The sequence below is a fragment of the Solanum dulcamara genome, chromosome 12 (assembly GCF_947179165.1).
Source record: "Solanum dulcamara chromosome 12, daSolDulc1.2, whole genome shotgun sequence".
Lineage (NCBI taxonomy): Eukaryota > Viridiplantae > Streptophyta > Magnoliopsida > Solanales > Solanaceae > Solanum > Solanum dulcamara.
Window position 1 is genome coordinate 14,424,076 of NC_077248.1, and position 15,026 is coordinate 14,439,101.

Consider the following 15,026-nt stretch of genomic DNA (forward strand, 5'->3'; position numbering starts at 1 on the left):
TAGACTCTCAATTTTGTCTCAATGGTGTCTTTACAAGGATAGGACTTTCACAGTAGAAATAAGTTTTCCTTTTTTGTATGGGGGGAGGAGGTTTCTGATATTTATTCTGCCTTAGTGTAAAGTTGTTCCCTTTTTAATATATATCTTACCTTTTCAAAATATATATATATATATATATAAAAGCATTCAACATGATCAGTGATGTTCAGTCCCCTAGGGATAAGCTTTAGTGGTTCCAAAATTTAATGTCGTTCCTTGTTGTTGTTGTTTCGAAGGGGTAGAGTAATTTAGAGTTGCTCCTTTTTCTTGTTGTTGTTTCGCAGGAGTAGAGTAATTTAAAGTTGTTCCTTGTTGTTGTTGCTGTTTTGGAGGAGTTGAGGTAGACCTAAGAAATATTGGGGTAAGGTGATTAGGCATGATATGATGCAACTTCAGCTCATCGAGGACATGATCAAACATCTAGATCTTGTAAAATTTTGTGATCCAAACTTTTGATTCAAAAGGATATAATGTCAACAAATAGTTTATTTTTAAAAAGTATATAATATTTATTAATTTTTAAAATAACAAACCAACATCCAAAGAAATTATGAAACCTTGCATAACTAAACCCTATAATACTAACACATATGTAACTAAACTCTGTATTACTAATACGTACATAACTAATACATATATTATTAATACATGCATAACTCTAACCAACAACCAAAATTTCTTTAAAAAGTAAAATGATCCCTAACACTATAAATATATTTATAATTATAACAATAATTATTTATATTCTAGCTAGTATAGGGCTGGAAGTTGCGCAGGGTTATTTGGTCCTTCCAAGCGCAGCATTCATTCTTGTATTCTTCATCAGATTTGTTTGGTTCGTCTCTTTTTATCTCTTCCCAGGTATGTATGTATGTATGACATATCTCCTTCATCTTTTGGTTTACTGTCTCTGTGCTCTGCTCTTCGGTTGATCTCCACTTGTGTTTCTTCGTTTGATCTTGCCTCTTGCTCGAATTTATTTCTTTTCTCTGCGATTTGCCGTCTTCGGATACATATATATGTGTCTTTGTTTGAGCTGAATTTGGGGCTTTTTCTTTCTTTCGGGAATTTTGTAATTTCTGAAGCCCTTATTTTTGGGGGCCTTAGGGTTGAGCCGCTACTTTGTAAATTCAATGTCTATTAATCTCTTAGAGATGAATTTTCTTGGGGATCCTATATCATATAAGGCCAATAACTGAATTCAATTTCTAATTTTTAACCATCTTAATTCAAGCACCGGAACATCAATTATTAGTTAAAAATAAAAGGAAAATAATTTTTTTTTAAAGCTTATCTGTGTAGTAATTACGAGGAGATAAGTGTTACTTGTAACTTGGAAGCATACTTAAATTTTCAACTTTTTAGAAGCTTAAGATGGATTGAAGGTATTACATGTGGACTTTACTTTGTGAGTTTGTGATTTTTTTAGGTTTGCACAGTTCTAAAGTTTGTTTTTTTAATCTGTATGTTGGCATTCATGGTGTAGGAAATTGCTGTGATAAAGGAAGCTGAGAACATGACTGAAGAAAGAAGAGTTCACCCAGATTGTCGGAATGCTTCAAACCCTTATCATGAATGCAGCGAATATTGCTTTAAGATAATAGCGGAAGTAAAGAAGCAAATGATCAAAGCTGAAACAGGTATAAACTGGATATTAAGTTACAACCCTGGAGCACTTGAGACATTTTGGCACTTACACAGCCAAAAACAAAACACAACAACAACATAATAATAATAATACTGAAAAACTAAAAAGAAAGTGTTGTCTTCATCTTGTTTTATGTCTTTATTTTGTTGCTTAGTCGTATTGCTTGCAAAAGTTTAGTGACCCTTCGCTGAAGATACTGATGGTTATTGTTTCACTTGCCATTCTGTGTTCGTGGGTTTAATGGGACTAGATATTAGCTTCACAAAAGGGCTCGTAGGTACTACTAGGGTTTTCCTTTTAGACAGCTGTGGTATCATGATTTGACACCCAAGTGTGTCTTCAGAAAGTCACAACAATAAAGGAGTCGTAGTAGAGCAATCAAATAAAACGTTATACCGGAGAGAGAGTGACCAAGCAATCTTTGCTAGTAAAACTGGGAAAGTGAGAGCAAGGTGTTAGTTGATTCAGAGACATATATAGCTGTCTTGCCAGTTGCCTCCTCATTGCTGAGGTCAAAAGAGTTGGTAATTGGTTAATTCAGTAAGGTGCAGGAAAATATGGGCTTTCATGTCAATAGTATAATTATCAGTTTGGAGGAGACGTGGTGGTATAGTATGTATTGGAGATGAAAACCATCTCCTTAGGAAAATTTGAATATATTCCCGCCTAACAGGAAAGTAAGAATGGTAGTTGGCGGTCTGTCGAAGAATTCTACCCTACTTGCCTTATACTACTCATACATATTAAACAAGCCTATCTTTTTCTACTCATACTAGGGGCAACCCTTTCATCTATTTTTTTTCAATATATCCTCCCAATTTTTAATACTAGGATTCATGCAAATATTTTTAATTACTAATATTACCAAGATTACAGTTAAGTTAATGGAAATCAAATGATATGTTGTTCAAGATTAGGCAAGTTCTTTTAATAAGACTTTATGCTGCCCTTATCTTTGGTGGGTGTAAAATTACAATTTTCCTGTTTCACACATATCATTCTCTTCCTATGTGGGCAGGATCAATGTGAGTAATCTACAATTAACATTAGATGGAAGGGCAAAGCCTGGGATCCTGTTTTCCAACCCTTGGAGATACATGAATTTGAGATTTGTGGAGGCAAAAGCTTTACATGCTTGCAATGCCTGAGATACAGATTTGCCGATCTGACATATGACATGTTTGCATTACTGGGGAAAAGTAATAGTGGTGTCAATAGTAGTTCGTGGGACGAGGGAAGATTACATTGTTGTAAATGTTGCTAGGATCACCTTGTAAAGTGTAATCGTTTCTGTCATATTAAAGCCGTTGAGTTGAGACGTGAGGATCTATATATTCTGAAGCGAACTTTAGCGTTTCGGCAACAGACAATATACTACACTGGCTAAGCCAAAGACGTCATTTTAGGTTCCACTTGTATCTGGTCAATGCTTGGCTAACATATGAATTCTAATGATGTGAGATTGTTGAGAACCGCCTGACTTAACTAATGCCAAGATTTCTTGGCTTTCTTTTAGCCTTTAGTGATTGACAAGGATGTAGTTCACAATAAGAGCTTTGAGTTTTTGCTTTTAGAAATCCAGCAAAGAGTTATGGAAGTATTCCCTAATATGATAAGCTTTATCCTCGTAAACCTTTTGTCCGCCCTCAAGGAGCCCAACAATGGCTCTTCCACACCAGGTGGCTTGAACCCTAATCTCATGGTTGGAGGTAAAGGTTCTTTCTACTATGCTATACCTCTGGCTTTTTAATAACCATGGTGTGCGGGTTAGTTTGCACGCATCTCGACTGCAGATAACTATACTTAAACCAAAGATAAAGTATTCAATCATGAATGTTAGAGATGCTATCGTATTAGGTTTAACTAGTAAAGCTCACGTAAGTCCATTTGCTAGCAGATTTTTTCTAGGGGAAAGCTAATGCCTAATGTTTGCTCCTGTAGAGCGCCAAATTTGTTGCATCTTTCTTTACCTGGCCTACTTAATGTGCTATCAGGTGTATTGCAAGCTAATACTGTTAATGTTCATCACCACTCGGTTGTGAGTTCTGATGGGGTTGAAGATGCACCTGATGAAAGGGATGGTCTTGAAGGGCACACTGATGCAGATGATCAAGCCGATGGAGAGGATAATATGGGAGAAGACTCTGGGAATCTCACAGGGAGGAAGAAAAAGTTATTTGAATTGAGGTTAAAAATGGTAATTGCAAATATGATGTTCTCTGTTTCTTTTGAAAAAGCAATGCCATTATTCTGTCAGCTTCTCTATATATTATTTCATTTTCTTGTTGTTTTTGTCCTTTATAGTATCTTTGACCAAATTATTTATATCCTAGCTTGTGGAATTTTATGCAGAATAAGGCAAGAAAAGCTAACCAAACTGCAATGGTAGCAGAGAAGAAAAAAACAGAAGCTCCACCAGAGTCTAGGGGAATGTCCAAGCAAAAATGGATTGAGGAAAGGAAGAAGAAAATTGGGAAGTTGTTAGATGCCAATGGATTAGATATGAGCAATGCATATATGCTAGATACACAAGAGTCTGCAGAGGCAAAGTATAAGAAGTGGGAGAAGGAGCCTGCTCCAGCTGGTTGGGATGGTACGCCTGATTTTTCATGACTGTTCTATTTTCAGACCCCCAAAAAATAAATTTAAGATACAAGAAATAGAAAACTGTACATGATTACTAAAGCTCACAGATATGTAGCAGCATAAAATGTGTCCCTGAGATAAGCTGACTTTGTTTCCCCCAAAAGAATCATTGTCTCCTTAGCTATTAAGTTTTGAAGGGTTCAATACTTTAGCCTTAGCTGCTCAGTGAGATTTACGCGTGATTCCTCGTTTCCTTTAAAATGATCGAGGAGGAAGTAAATTCTTGACCATCATGTTTTATTGGCATCAACTCTTAAAAGAAAATGTCAGTGTGTAGGGCTTTTAGCATGCCCATTTAATCTGTATGCCTGTTCTATGATGGATTTCATAGGAATGGGAGACCTGTTGGAGTAGAATTTCACAAGAGCCGAGTGTTTTAGAATATATCTCTCCACATAAGAGACAAATTATCTACAGTTTGGTGGAATCATTGTTGTCATGCTTCACCATTATCTTCGGAGGGAATTTGTCCTGATTTACACTTGTACTTTAGGAGGATAATGAAAATTAACAGTGTTTATTTCTAGAAATTTCAGCTTGATAAACGAGCTTGCATTTAGATTTTACAACAATAACAATGATTATGCCTCCATCCCAAGCTAGTTGATTTCACCTGTATACAACAACAACAACAACAACAACCCAGTGAAATTCCACAACGTGGGGTCTGGGGAGGGTAAAGTGTACGCAGACCTTACTCCTACCAAGATAGGACGGCTGTTTCCGAAAGACCCTCGGCTCAATAAAAGCATAGAAGCATAGATCCTCTTGTCCCTAGTATTTCAATACTCCATACTTGAGCATTATCTCACATGGGGTTTTCTAATATATTATAGTGGTTATATGTTTGTATCACCTGTACGGATTTTCAACTTCCATTGTTTTCTATCTTTTGCTGGATTTTCCAAAATTTTGAGATATATTAGATCTTTTGTGATAATTTCTTTTCATGTGATTTTAGGTCTACCTCTTCCTCTTTTAGCATCTTCAATCATCATTTTGTATCATCTAAGAACTGGTGTATTTGGAGGCGTACGTAACACGTTGCGAAACCATCTCAAGAGACATTCTCTTATTTTATCCTCTATATGTCTCTCATATAACATTGTTGGTCTTAAGTCGTTCTATTGAAGCCTTTCACTTTGGTAGATATCTATCACATTACACTCCTGTGACACTCCATTTCAACCATCCTACTTTAATCCTATGCGTAACATCTCATCTATCATTCCATTCTATGAGAATATTGAGCTTAGATGTCTAAACGGTCTAGGTACCTCAATTTCATAATCTTACATCAAACTCTTTTCTTGCGGGCTGAGATTTGATGTGTCAATTTTTACGGTGGTTGGCCTTGTGGTGTTGCAATTGGGAAAGAACTGGGAATTAGTTGGATTCCTTCAATGGAATTAAATTATAATACTTATCATTTTCAATTTTTCTTTATGGAGATTTTTTGGGAGAAGTTATAATCATGTGTGACTTTGACCGTCTATTCTGGCAAAAGTTCTCTTGTATTTGCCCGCCTTTTATTATCTACCTTGAATTTAAGGTAGAAAGATGGGCTCCCGTCTTCTGGGTATTGATTGTGCAATTGGCGTTGTCCTTACCCCTGTTGTTTGTCGTTTTTCAGTTTTTAATCAGAAAACACTATACGATGCATACAAGAAGCGGACAAAGAATGTTGCTGTTGATGTAGATGAGTACAATAGAATGAAGGAAGCTGACCCAGAATTTTATCGAGAAGCTTCTAGTCTCCAGTATGGGAAGGTATGCTTCAGCCATGATCCTTATGCGCCGTTTGTTTTTATCTATTTCAGACTTCAGAAAATGGGCTACCTACACTAACATCTTTCAATTGAACAGGCACCAAAATTATCAGACGACAAGATAGAGAGGATGGTGAAGGAGCTCAAGGACAGGGACGAGAAACGCCAATCATTTAGTCGGAGGAGAAAGTTCCACGAAGAGAAAGACATTGACTCTATTAATGATCGTAACGAGCACTTCAATAAAAAGATTGAGCGTGCCTTTGGAAAATACACCTTGGAGATCAAGAATAACCTTGAGAGAGGAACTGCTTTGCCTGATTGAAGTATTAACATGTGATGTCAATGCGTACTTTTCTGTATCCTAGAGCAGTCTTATGATGGGGATGATCCTTGATCTGTTGCTTTCCTGTATCATGATTTCAGCTAATGTTAATTTCTATCTCTCAACCTGATGCAAATGCTTGGTGGTTGTTGATAATGGTTCATATTGTAAGTCCCATTATTTGTAAGAAACTTTTTTAATATGGACCAGAAAAATGTAAATATCTAAAATCCTTTCCCCTCCCTAAATGAAAAGGTTTGAATAGGGAAATGATCCATAGTACGAGCTTTGTGACTGGGATAGAATTATTACTGATCATTTGACAAATAAGCAGGAAGTATTCCATCTTCACATAGACAGATACTGGCAATGAAGAATTTCCATTTCTTGACAATTTATGCATCCAAATGAGAAAGTAGAGGAAATTATTATTGTACATGTGGAGCATTGGTCATGTCGATTATTTTTTGAATTATCAGATGCTAAATTTGTTTGCAGAGAGGGTCAAGTGATGTAGTAGAGTGATTTTGTAATGGTTTGGCCACAATCTGCACGAAGTTCTCTCGTGAATGGTGAGCTGTGTACGTCGAAAGGAATCCCTGATATCACCTTGTATAGATTACGATTAAATCATCTGGTGGGCTTTGGTTATGTAATTTTGGTTTTTGTTTTTACTGAAACTATTGCCTTATAGGGTGCTAGTGTCACCTGGTTTTCTATCCTTTGCTGATAGTAGTTAATAAGGCTCTCCCATACTAAGATGTCTGAACTCTTGTAGGCAGAGACTTGATTCAAGGGCAGTTTTAGACCAAAGAGTGTTGAATTATCCATAAAGCATTACTTTAACAGCTACAAATTGAGTTAAACCAAACATGATCACTGTGTTACACCATTGGCATAGAACAGTTATTATTTGCACTTTCTTTCAAAAACACTCGACTATCTTTGTTGGTCGAATATGAAAATGACGAGAGAATCATGACATTTCTTCATATCCAAATTCGAATGAACGGTTGTTTAGGTTTTTTCTCAGTATGACTCAGAGTCTTAAATTATTATAAGTGAACGAAGTTGGCCCAAAAAGGGGGGGGAAAGGGAAATTTACATAAAAAAATATTTATCATTTATAGCAATAATAATTTTTTTCAATGGACATTTATAATACAATTTTAATATATATTACTGAGAATAATTTATAAAAATTATATAATACAATTTTTATTCATGGATAATATATCTATTACACATTTTAATACATTTATAATACATTGTGTCAATTTTCTTATCAAACAAGCATAATATATTTTAAAACATTTATAATACATTTATAGTGTATGCATAATTCACTTTTGATACATGATAAATATATCATAATATTGTTATATATTATCATAGATAATAATAAATAAAAAATATTATTAAATTTAGTAATTATTTATTAAAAAGCGTAATTTTTTATAAAAAAAATAAAAAAGATGAGAAAGGAGCACTAAACTAAGCAAGCAAATGGCTTTATGCTAGGTGTTAGAAAAGATAATGGGGACCTTACAATTCTTTAGGTTTGCATGTGAATCCACAGTAAAGGCACTTCTCTCTAACACCCTTCCCACCTCACATGACAAGTGTGTAGCTTTTTGTGGTCTCTGTTCTCTCGAAATTCTCCCATCTCTCTTTTTTTTCTATTTTTTAACTACAAATAATTATTTTTAAAAGATATGTAAAATTTAAAGTAGATAAATAAAAGTGAAGGGAGGAGTATTGAGTATTTCTTTTACCTTTTCATTACCGTTGGTTGCTTTTCCGTCACTTAGTCGTATTGTTTGTCTTCAAGTCAAAAAGAGTAGAGTAGAGGCCTGCAAGTACTTTCCATACTCTATCAGTAAAGAGACCCCTCAGCATAGAAGAGCATCTTTGTTTCTTTTAGGAGACACGTAGCACCATTCACCATGGATGTGGAAAATGGTCTCAAACATCAATAAAAGTTTTTGAGTATCTTTAATTGATGATAAAAGTGATTCCATCAAGTGGTGTGTATATCTATTGGATTCCCACAAAAATTTTGCCGGAAATGTTCCATAGAAATATAAAATAAATGTCATTTTAATAAAAATAAAGTCAATTAAGAGATTAATAGATATAATATGTAGTTTACTGAAAGAATATCTCTTTAATAAATGATTCTTAATATTAAATACTATTAAAAATATATAATATAAGGGTATAGTCGATAAAATAAGGTAATTTTTGTATTAGACGCTTATTTTGATAGTAATATAATAAATCTTATACTAAAATTGTATGCTCTTATAAGATTTGCTCTATGATTATGCTTCTTTCACTCTTTAATCATCAATTAATACAACAGTGGACAAGTTTTTGGTTGTGATTTATCAACCAAGCCTCCATTTCATTTATTTATCAAATTCTTCTAATTATCCTTCTTTCTTTCTATTCACCGAAATTATGACCTTCGGTGATTTTGATTAGACTCTCCTAATGTAGAAGAAAAGAATTACTCACACAAAACATTCATAATGAATAATAAATATCCGATGATACTTATGTTGATGAAAAATGACAAGTACCCGATACTTAGGTTGATGAAAAATAACAAATACCCAGCGATGTGGTTGTTCAAGAGAGAAGGAAGAATTTGAAAGAGAAAAAGACCACCAACTCTACTCGTACCAAATAAATACACATCTCCAAGGATAACATTAAAGATGAAACTGTACCAAACGAACAAAAGGAAAGAAGAAAAAAAAAAGGTTCATACATTAATTGTTTAGCTAATCCTCATACACAAATCAAACAATTAAACAAGAAAAATTTGAACTTGTGAATGAAATTATCTTCTTCTCTTCTCTGGTTATGAGGGGTGGTTGGTTGGTAATGAAACTTGCTTAGTTGGTTTGGTTGCTGCGGAAAGATCCCAAAGCTTTAACAGCTCCAGCTCTCAATACAAACTGATGGTATATCGCTGCTATCATCGCTCCCACCATTGGTCCAACCCAGAATATCCACTGCAACAAGTAATAATGTTTACCTATACTGTCGGCTTATTATAACATTGTAAATTAGTAAAAACTTACTTGGTCATCCCAGATTTTGTCCTTGTTGTAAATGACAGCAGCTCCAAAACTCCTAGCTGGGTTGATACCAGTTCCAGTAATGGGAATAGTGGCCAAATGAACCATGAAAACAGCAAATCCAATTGGCAGAGGAGCCAAAACCTGCAAGGTTTTGTACAAATTAAATACTAAATGGCAGTATTGAAAACTCAAAACACACAGCTCTTTTCCCAATCTACTTAGAAACAAAAAAACAGAGCAAACAGAAGGAGGAAAACAACTGCACTACTATTCTGAGAGGATAACTTACAGGGACGTGGGAATCGCGAGCGCTTCTCTTTGGATCAGTAGCAGAGAAGACAGTGTAAACAAGAACAAAAGTTCCAATAATCTCAGCACCCAAAGCAGTGCCTTTGTTGTAACCAGGTTGCACAAAGTTAGCACCACCACCTTCTATGTTGTAGTAATGCTTCATAAACGCCTTCACGAAACCAACACCACAAATAGCACCAAGTGACTGTGCAATAATATAACCAACTGCTCTTATCAATGACACTTTCCTTGCCAAGAACAACCCAAAAGTCACCGCCGGGTTAATATGACCACCTTCAACAACAAAAGAAAAAAAAAACACTTCCATTAGTTCTTAATTTCTCTTTACTTGAACAAATGGGACTGCTCATACTGCTGTTGTTTCTGCACAGGATTATTGAAGAGGCAAAGATCTAGAACCCAGTACCCCTTTTGAAGTTATGGGTTCAAAATTGAATGTTTCTTGAAATTTTAGTTTTTTTTTTAACACAAATTTATGATTAGTGCCAAAAACATCAGATTCAGTTGGACCCATGAACTATATACATCACCCACCTCTAAGTAGGGACGGAGCTACAGTTCTGTTTACGGGTTCGTCAAAACCCACTAGTTTTGACTCAAAACTGTGTATTTGTGTTAGAAATTTCGAACTTATGAACTCAAAATTCTGTATATAGAAAATTCAAAAGTTATAGTTTTACCAGAAATGCCGGCAGTGCAGTAAACAAGTACAAAGATCATGCCACCAAAAGCCCAAGCAATTCCAAGAATGCCAACACCATCACATTGGTCGACAGCGTTGAGTTTCTTGTGTCCGATAACGGTGGCGACGGTAACATAGAGGAAGAGAAGGGTGGCAATGAATTCAGCTATAAGGGCTCTGTAAAATGACCATTTAGTGAGCTCAGCCATGTCAAAAAGGGGAGCTGGAGGAGGGTCAACATAGTCTTTTCCATGGTGATGACCTTGTCCTTCTTCAATTACGTCCTTTGTCATGATTTTTTTTTTCTTTTGATGATGATGAAGAAGAAGTTGGCAGTGAAAAGAAAGAGAGTTTTTGAGCTTTTGGTTTAAGAGGAAGAAGATGAATTTTGCTAGCTTTTAAGGGATAAGGAAAGGGTATTTAAGGAAATTTAACTGAAGAAACAACGAAATATTCCTGTCAAACAAGATAATCATCATTATGCAAATCATAATGATAATGGTTATTAGATCAAATTCTAGTTGTTTCTAGCTAATTATTATTATTGTACTTCATTTGAGTTTCGTTTAACTGTCATCTTTTTATTAATCTTAATTAACAAATTAGTTAAATTTAATTACACTAGTATGTACATTCATTGTATTACTATAAAATTTTAAGTGTTGCTATTATATAGGTGGTGTACGAGCTCTAGGTTATGTTTGGATACATGATATTTTCTACCTAAATTAAAGGCAAACTTTGTTCATCAAAATTTATATAAATGACAAGATTTGTATGTATTGTATGCACTGTAATTTGAACTCCCATAATTTTGATTAGAAATTATAAAATTAACTCATTAAAATATAATCTATCTTAATTCGCTTAAATATTGGATTTATTGACTTCGCTTATTTTGAATCAATAAATTCAACCTATTTAAAAGTAGGGTTGAAATGCAGCCTAAGTTGACTCAATCGACTTTAACCTAAATACGAATAGATATTTCATTGATTCATTCATTATTTAACTCAACTCGTTTTGATATATTCAAATTCAACGAAATATTATTTATTAATTTAATTTACTTTAACCCTCTTAAATTCAATTCAACTCATCTTACTTGACACCCTACTTTTACCCTACTTCATTGGTCTTAAATTATACTGTTATATGTCTAATGATTTCTAATTATTGTTGTTATGTTGAGTATTCTTTACTTCTTTTATCTTTATATCAATCAAATACACCACAAGTTTGTATTCTTAACTTGCAATTTAGAAGGATAAGGGTAGTTGTGGGGTGGGGGTGGGGGGGTTAAAGAGGGACAGCAAAGCCATGTGAGGCTAATAATCTGTTTTGTGCCCGCTTTTGTCTTCACCCAATCCCTCCCCCCTCTATAACGGCTACATATATCTTTTTCAAATTACATAATAGATTTTTTACGATGTAAATTTAAATTAATTCTAACGGTAAATTATTTTAATATTCTGATAATTTTAACTCAAGATGGTATAGGTATTTTAAAATACGTGTTGCAAAACTTGCAAATTAATTTAAAGCAAAAGAAGATATGGAGTGTAATCTACATATTTTGGAACGGAAGAATTCATAAGTTGAGTTATAAGGATTTTTTCCTTAGTATTTAGTCTAAATGGCTTGATCTAAAATCAAAGAAATTCATGGGAAAATTGACTCTTCCAATATCAGCATTAACGTAAAAGTAAAACATTTTGAGTTTTACAAGTTGATAAGTGTTCTTCATATTCATGTAAAGTATAGGAGTTACTCTTTTTTTTCAAAAAGGATGAATTCTCTTTAAATTAGAAAATAACTTAATTTAAATTTCTTATTTTATTATTATAATAACAACAAAATAACATATTATGTGTAGTTCCACTAGGGGAAAATAGGATATACACATATTTTATTTTTATGTTAGTGAGATATAGAGGTTGTTTTCGATAAATCTTAGTTCCAAAAAAGAAAATTTTCCAAACAGGATTGCTAAAAATATATGGCAACAAAATAAATAATAAGATAAAAGCGGTTAGCCCCCAACTCCTCCCACAAAAAAATGCGACAACACTCAAATACTTACTAACCTCTTATTTTAATTCTTGATCTCTTAACTTTTTTATTTATTCTTAAGAAAAAAATATTTATCAACATATATATTATGACATGTTTAATACGGTAAGCCTTATAAATATTGATTATGACATGCTAACACACAAAAGCTCCTATAGTCTATGGACGAATGATACAGTTGCCTCTTTACCAACAAGAGTTATGGTGGAGTGATAAATATTCTTTCATCTTTAATCAAGAAATTTTGGGTTCGAGTCCCTTTGAATACGGAATCTCCTTTATTAGTAAATGTTTTAATCCTTAATATGAATTTTTCAACACAAATTCAAATTTAATCGAGCTTTAATATAAATATTAGTAATTAACAAAAAATATATATAATTGCTTCTTTTAGGTTAGGTAATAAAGCTGAAAAGTGGAAACTGCGTGAAGGTGGTAGTGGGATAGGGATGTTCTTCCATGAAAATGAATTTTGCCCATCCATCCCTTTACCTTACCATTTTCCTTTTTATATATTTTTGGTTTTTTATTTTAAAAAATAATTATTATATAGTTGTACAAACGTGGATGGACAAAGCAAATTTGCTGTCCTTATCTGAAATTAATTGTGTAGCATAAGGAATATATTTATTTGATTGTAGATACTTAAAAAGGAAAACATTTAATTTATTCTTATTGCGGTTGGCTGTAGTAATTTAATCAATCATCATTTTTATAATTAAAATGACACATCTACATCCTTGTGGATCATATAGTAAATCTGTAATCTTTTTTTTATATATATATAATAATCTTAGGTATTTGTTGAAGCACAAGTTACTAATATATGACAAATTCAGTCAGTCAACTTGTGGTAAAAAAAAAAAAAGCTTTATTGGAATATTAAAACAAACAATTTATCGTGTGGCTCGAAACTAAATTTTGTTCATTACAATAGTCAGTGTGCTGCAAATTTTCAACTTTCCTTTTTTTTGTCCTTGCATTGTAAAAAACACAACATATATTATTCGGTGTAGTATCATAAGGTGGAGTTTGAAAAAAGTTAAAAAATATACAGATTTTATAATATTTTCAAAATAAAAAAGTTATTTTCGATAAAACTTTTGATTTAAAAAAAACACAACTCAAAGTAATTCAAAAAAAGTAATATGAAAGTATAAAAAATAATATAATAAACGAAGTATAAGAAGTATCATATAGTAATAAAAATTGAAGACAGTCCACTCCTAATAAAAAAAACTACAAGAGAATATTACGACTATTGTCATATATAGACGGACAACAAAATAATATACTTTTATTTACTAATCTTCTATACTAATTATTTGTGTCCGCAAATTATATATATTGATAGGAGTACTTCTATTAAAAGTATAATAAAAATAGGTCCATAATGTAGACTTGTCAAAAAAAGCATGTGAAACACAGCTGGCAAACAGTTTTCGCCAACCCCATAACTCCTCATTACTTATCACAACTTTCTCACCAAACTTTTATCCCTTTTGCAAAACGTTGCAAATGAGGAGGCTATTTATTTTTTTGGAATTATATAAATAATATATCCATAAATTATTTATAAACCAAAATATATAAATATTGATATATATATATATATGTATTTATATATCTGATAATGAGATCGAGAGAGGGAGGAGAGAGGCGAGAGAGAAGCGAATTGTATATGTATATATGTCGAATTGTATATATATATTTGTCAAAAAATTATATATATGTAACTAGTATACATATATATTTATATATCTGACAAGCGAGATTAAGAGAGAGGAGGAGAGAGACGAGCGAGATCGAGAGAAGGAGGAGAGAGGCGAGCGAGATCGAAAGAGGAAGGAGAGAGGCGAGCAAGATCGAGAAAGGGAGGAGAGAGGCGAGCGAGAGACGAATTGTATATGTATATCTGTTGAATTGTATATATATATTTGTCAAAAAAATTGTATAATGATATCTGATATACATATATATTTGTATATCTGGCAAGCGAGATTTGACATACCGCGTAAATAAATAGTTATGTTTGCTGCGAGCCGTAATTATTTTTAAACTATATCCTAAACGCGTAATATAGTAGTAAGATTTGTCATACCGCATAATTTTTCCTTTATTTTTTGAACAATTTTAGCAATGTTTTATGTCTCTTCGATTTGATTTTCGGTGAGAATTATATTCAGGACTGTGAACTTTAGTACAACAATAAACAATAACATATTCAGTACAATATAGAATATTTTTTCAATCTCCCTGCCTTTTGCTCGTATAAATACGTAGATATATGAATATCTACTATTCTTCTATCCTAATTCGCGATTTTCAAATTATCTAGGATTGCAAAGTTTAATACATTATGCTAAAATTGAAATTATTTTTAGCCTGCTAATTTTCATGACTAAACATAATTTAGAGTGATATATAAAAAGATAATAGT

At 33.0% G+C, this 15,026-nt stretch overlaps 2 protein-coding genes across 3 annotated transcripts; one reads left to right on the forward strand and one right to left on the reverse strand.

Moving 5' to 3' along the window:
• Positions 1-801: 801 nt before the first annotated feature.
• Positions 802-6,607, forward strand: LOC129877887 (uncharacterized). 2 transcript variants are annotated; one of them, XM_055953421.1, is made up of 6 exons: positions 802-908; positions 1,526-1,679; positions 3,682-3,884; positions 4,040-4,280; positions 5,967-6,103; positions 6,200-6,607. In XM_055953421.1, exons 1-6 carry the CDS (start codon positions 903-905, stop codon positions 6,425-6,427), a joined length of 969 nt encoding a protein of 322 aa, XP_055809396.1. In that variant the 5' UTR covers positions 802-902; the 3' UTR covers positions 6,428-6,607. The 2 variants fall into 2 exon arrangements, with proteins under 2 accessions (XP_055809396.1, XP_055809397.1); XM_055953422.1 differs by having other exon boundaries at positions 802-900.
• A 2,512-nt stretch (positions 6,608-9,119) lies between these two features.
• Positions 9,120-10,899, reverse strand: LOC129877888 (aquaporin PIP2-7-like). Its single transcript, XM_055953423.1, has 4 exons — positions 10,512-10,899; positions 9,809-10,104; positions 9,520-9,660; positions 9,120-9,450 (listed from the first exon to the last, which is right to left on the reverse strand). The coding sequence occupies exons 1-4, from the start codon at positions 10,804-10,806 to the stop codon at positions 9,331-9,333; spliced, it is 852 nt and encodes a 283-aa protein (XP_055809398.1). The 5' UTR covers positions 10,807-10,899; the 3' UTR covers positions 9,120-9,330.
• Between the last annotated feature and the right edge of the window lie 4,127 nt (positions 10,900-15,026).

What these genes read in the sequence shown, in the direction of transcription:
- LOC129877887 (XM_055953421.1), top strand. An exon ending in AATGATCAAAGCTGAAACAG is followed by an intron (nt 1,680 to 3,681) that starts GTATAAACTGGA and finishes ATGTGCTATCAG; the next exon opens with GTGTATTGCAAGCTAATACT. An exon ending in CTAGTCTCCAGTATGGGAAG is followed by an intron (nt 6,104 to 6,199) that starts GTATGCTTCAGC and finishes TCAATTGAACAG; the next exon opens with GCACCAAAATTATCAGACGA.
- LOC129877888 (XM_055953423.1), bottom strand. Translation starts at nt 10,806, where the DNA reads ATGACAAAGGACGTAATTGAAGAAGGACAAGGTCATCACCATGGAAAA. An exon ending in CTGCACTGCCGGCATTTCTG is followed by an intron (nt 10,105 to 10,511) that starts GTAAAACTATAA and finishes TTGTTGTTGAAG; the next exon opens with GTGGTCATATTAACCCGGCG. An exon ending in CTCGCGATTCCCACGTCCCT is followed by an intron (nt 9,661 to 9,808) that starts GTAAGTTATCCT and finishes AAAACCTTGCAG; the next exon opens with GTTTTGGCTCCTCTGCCAAT.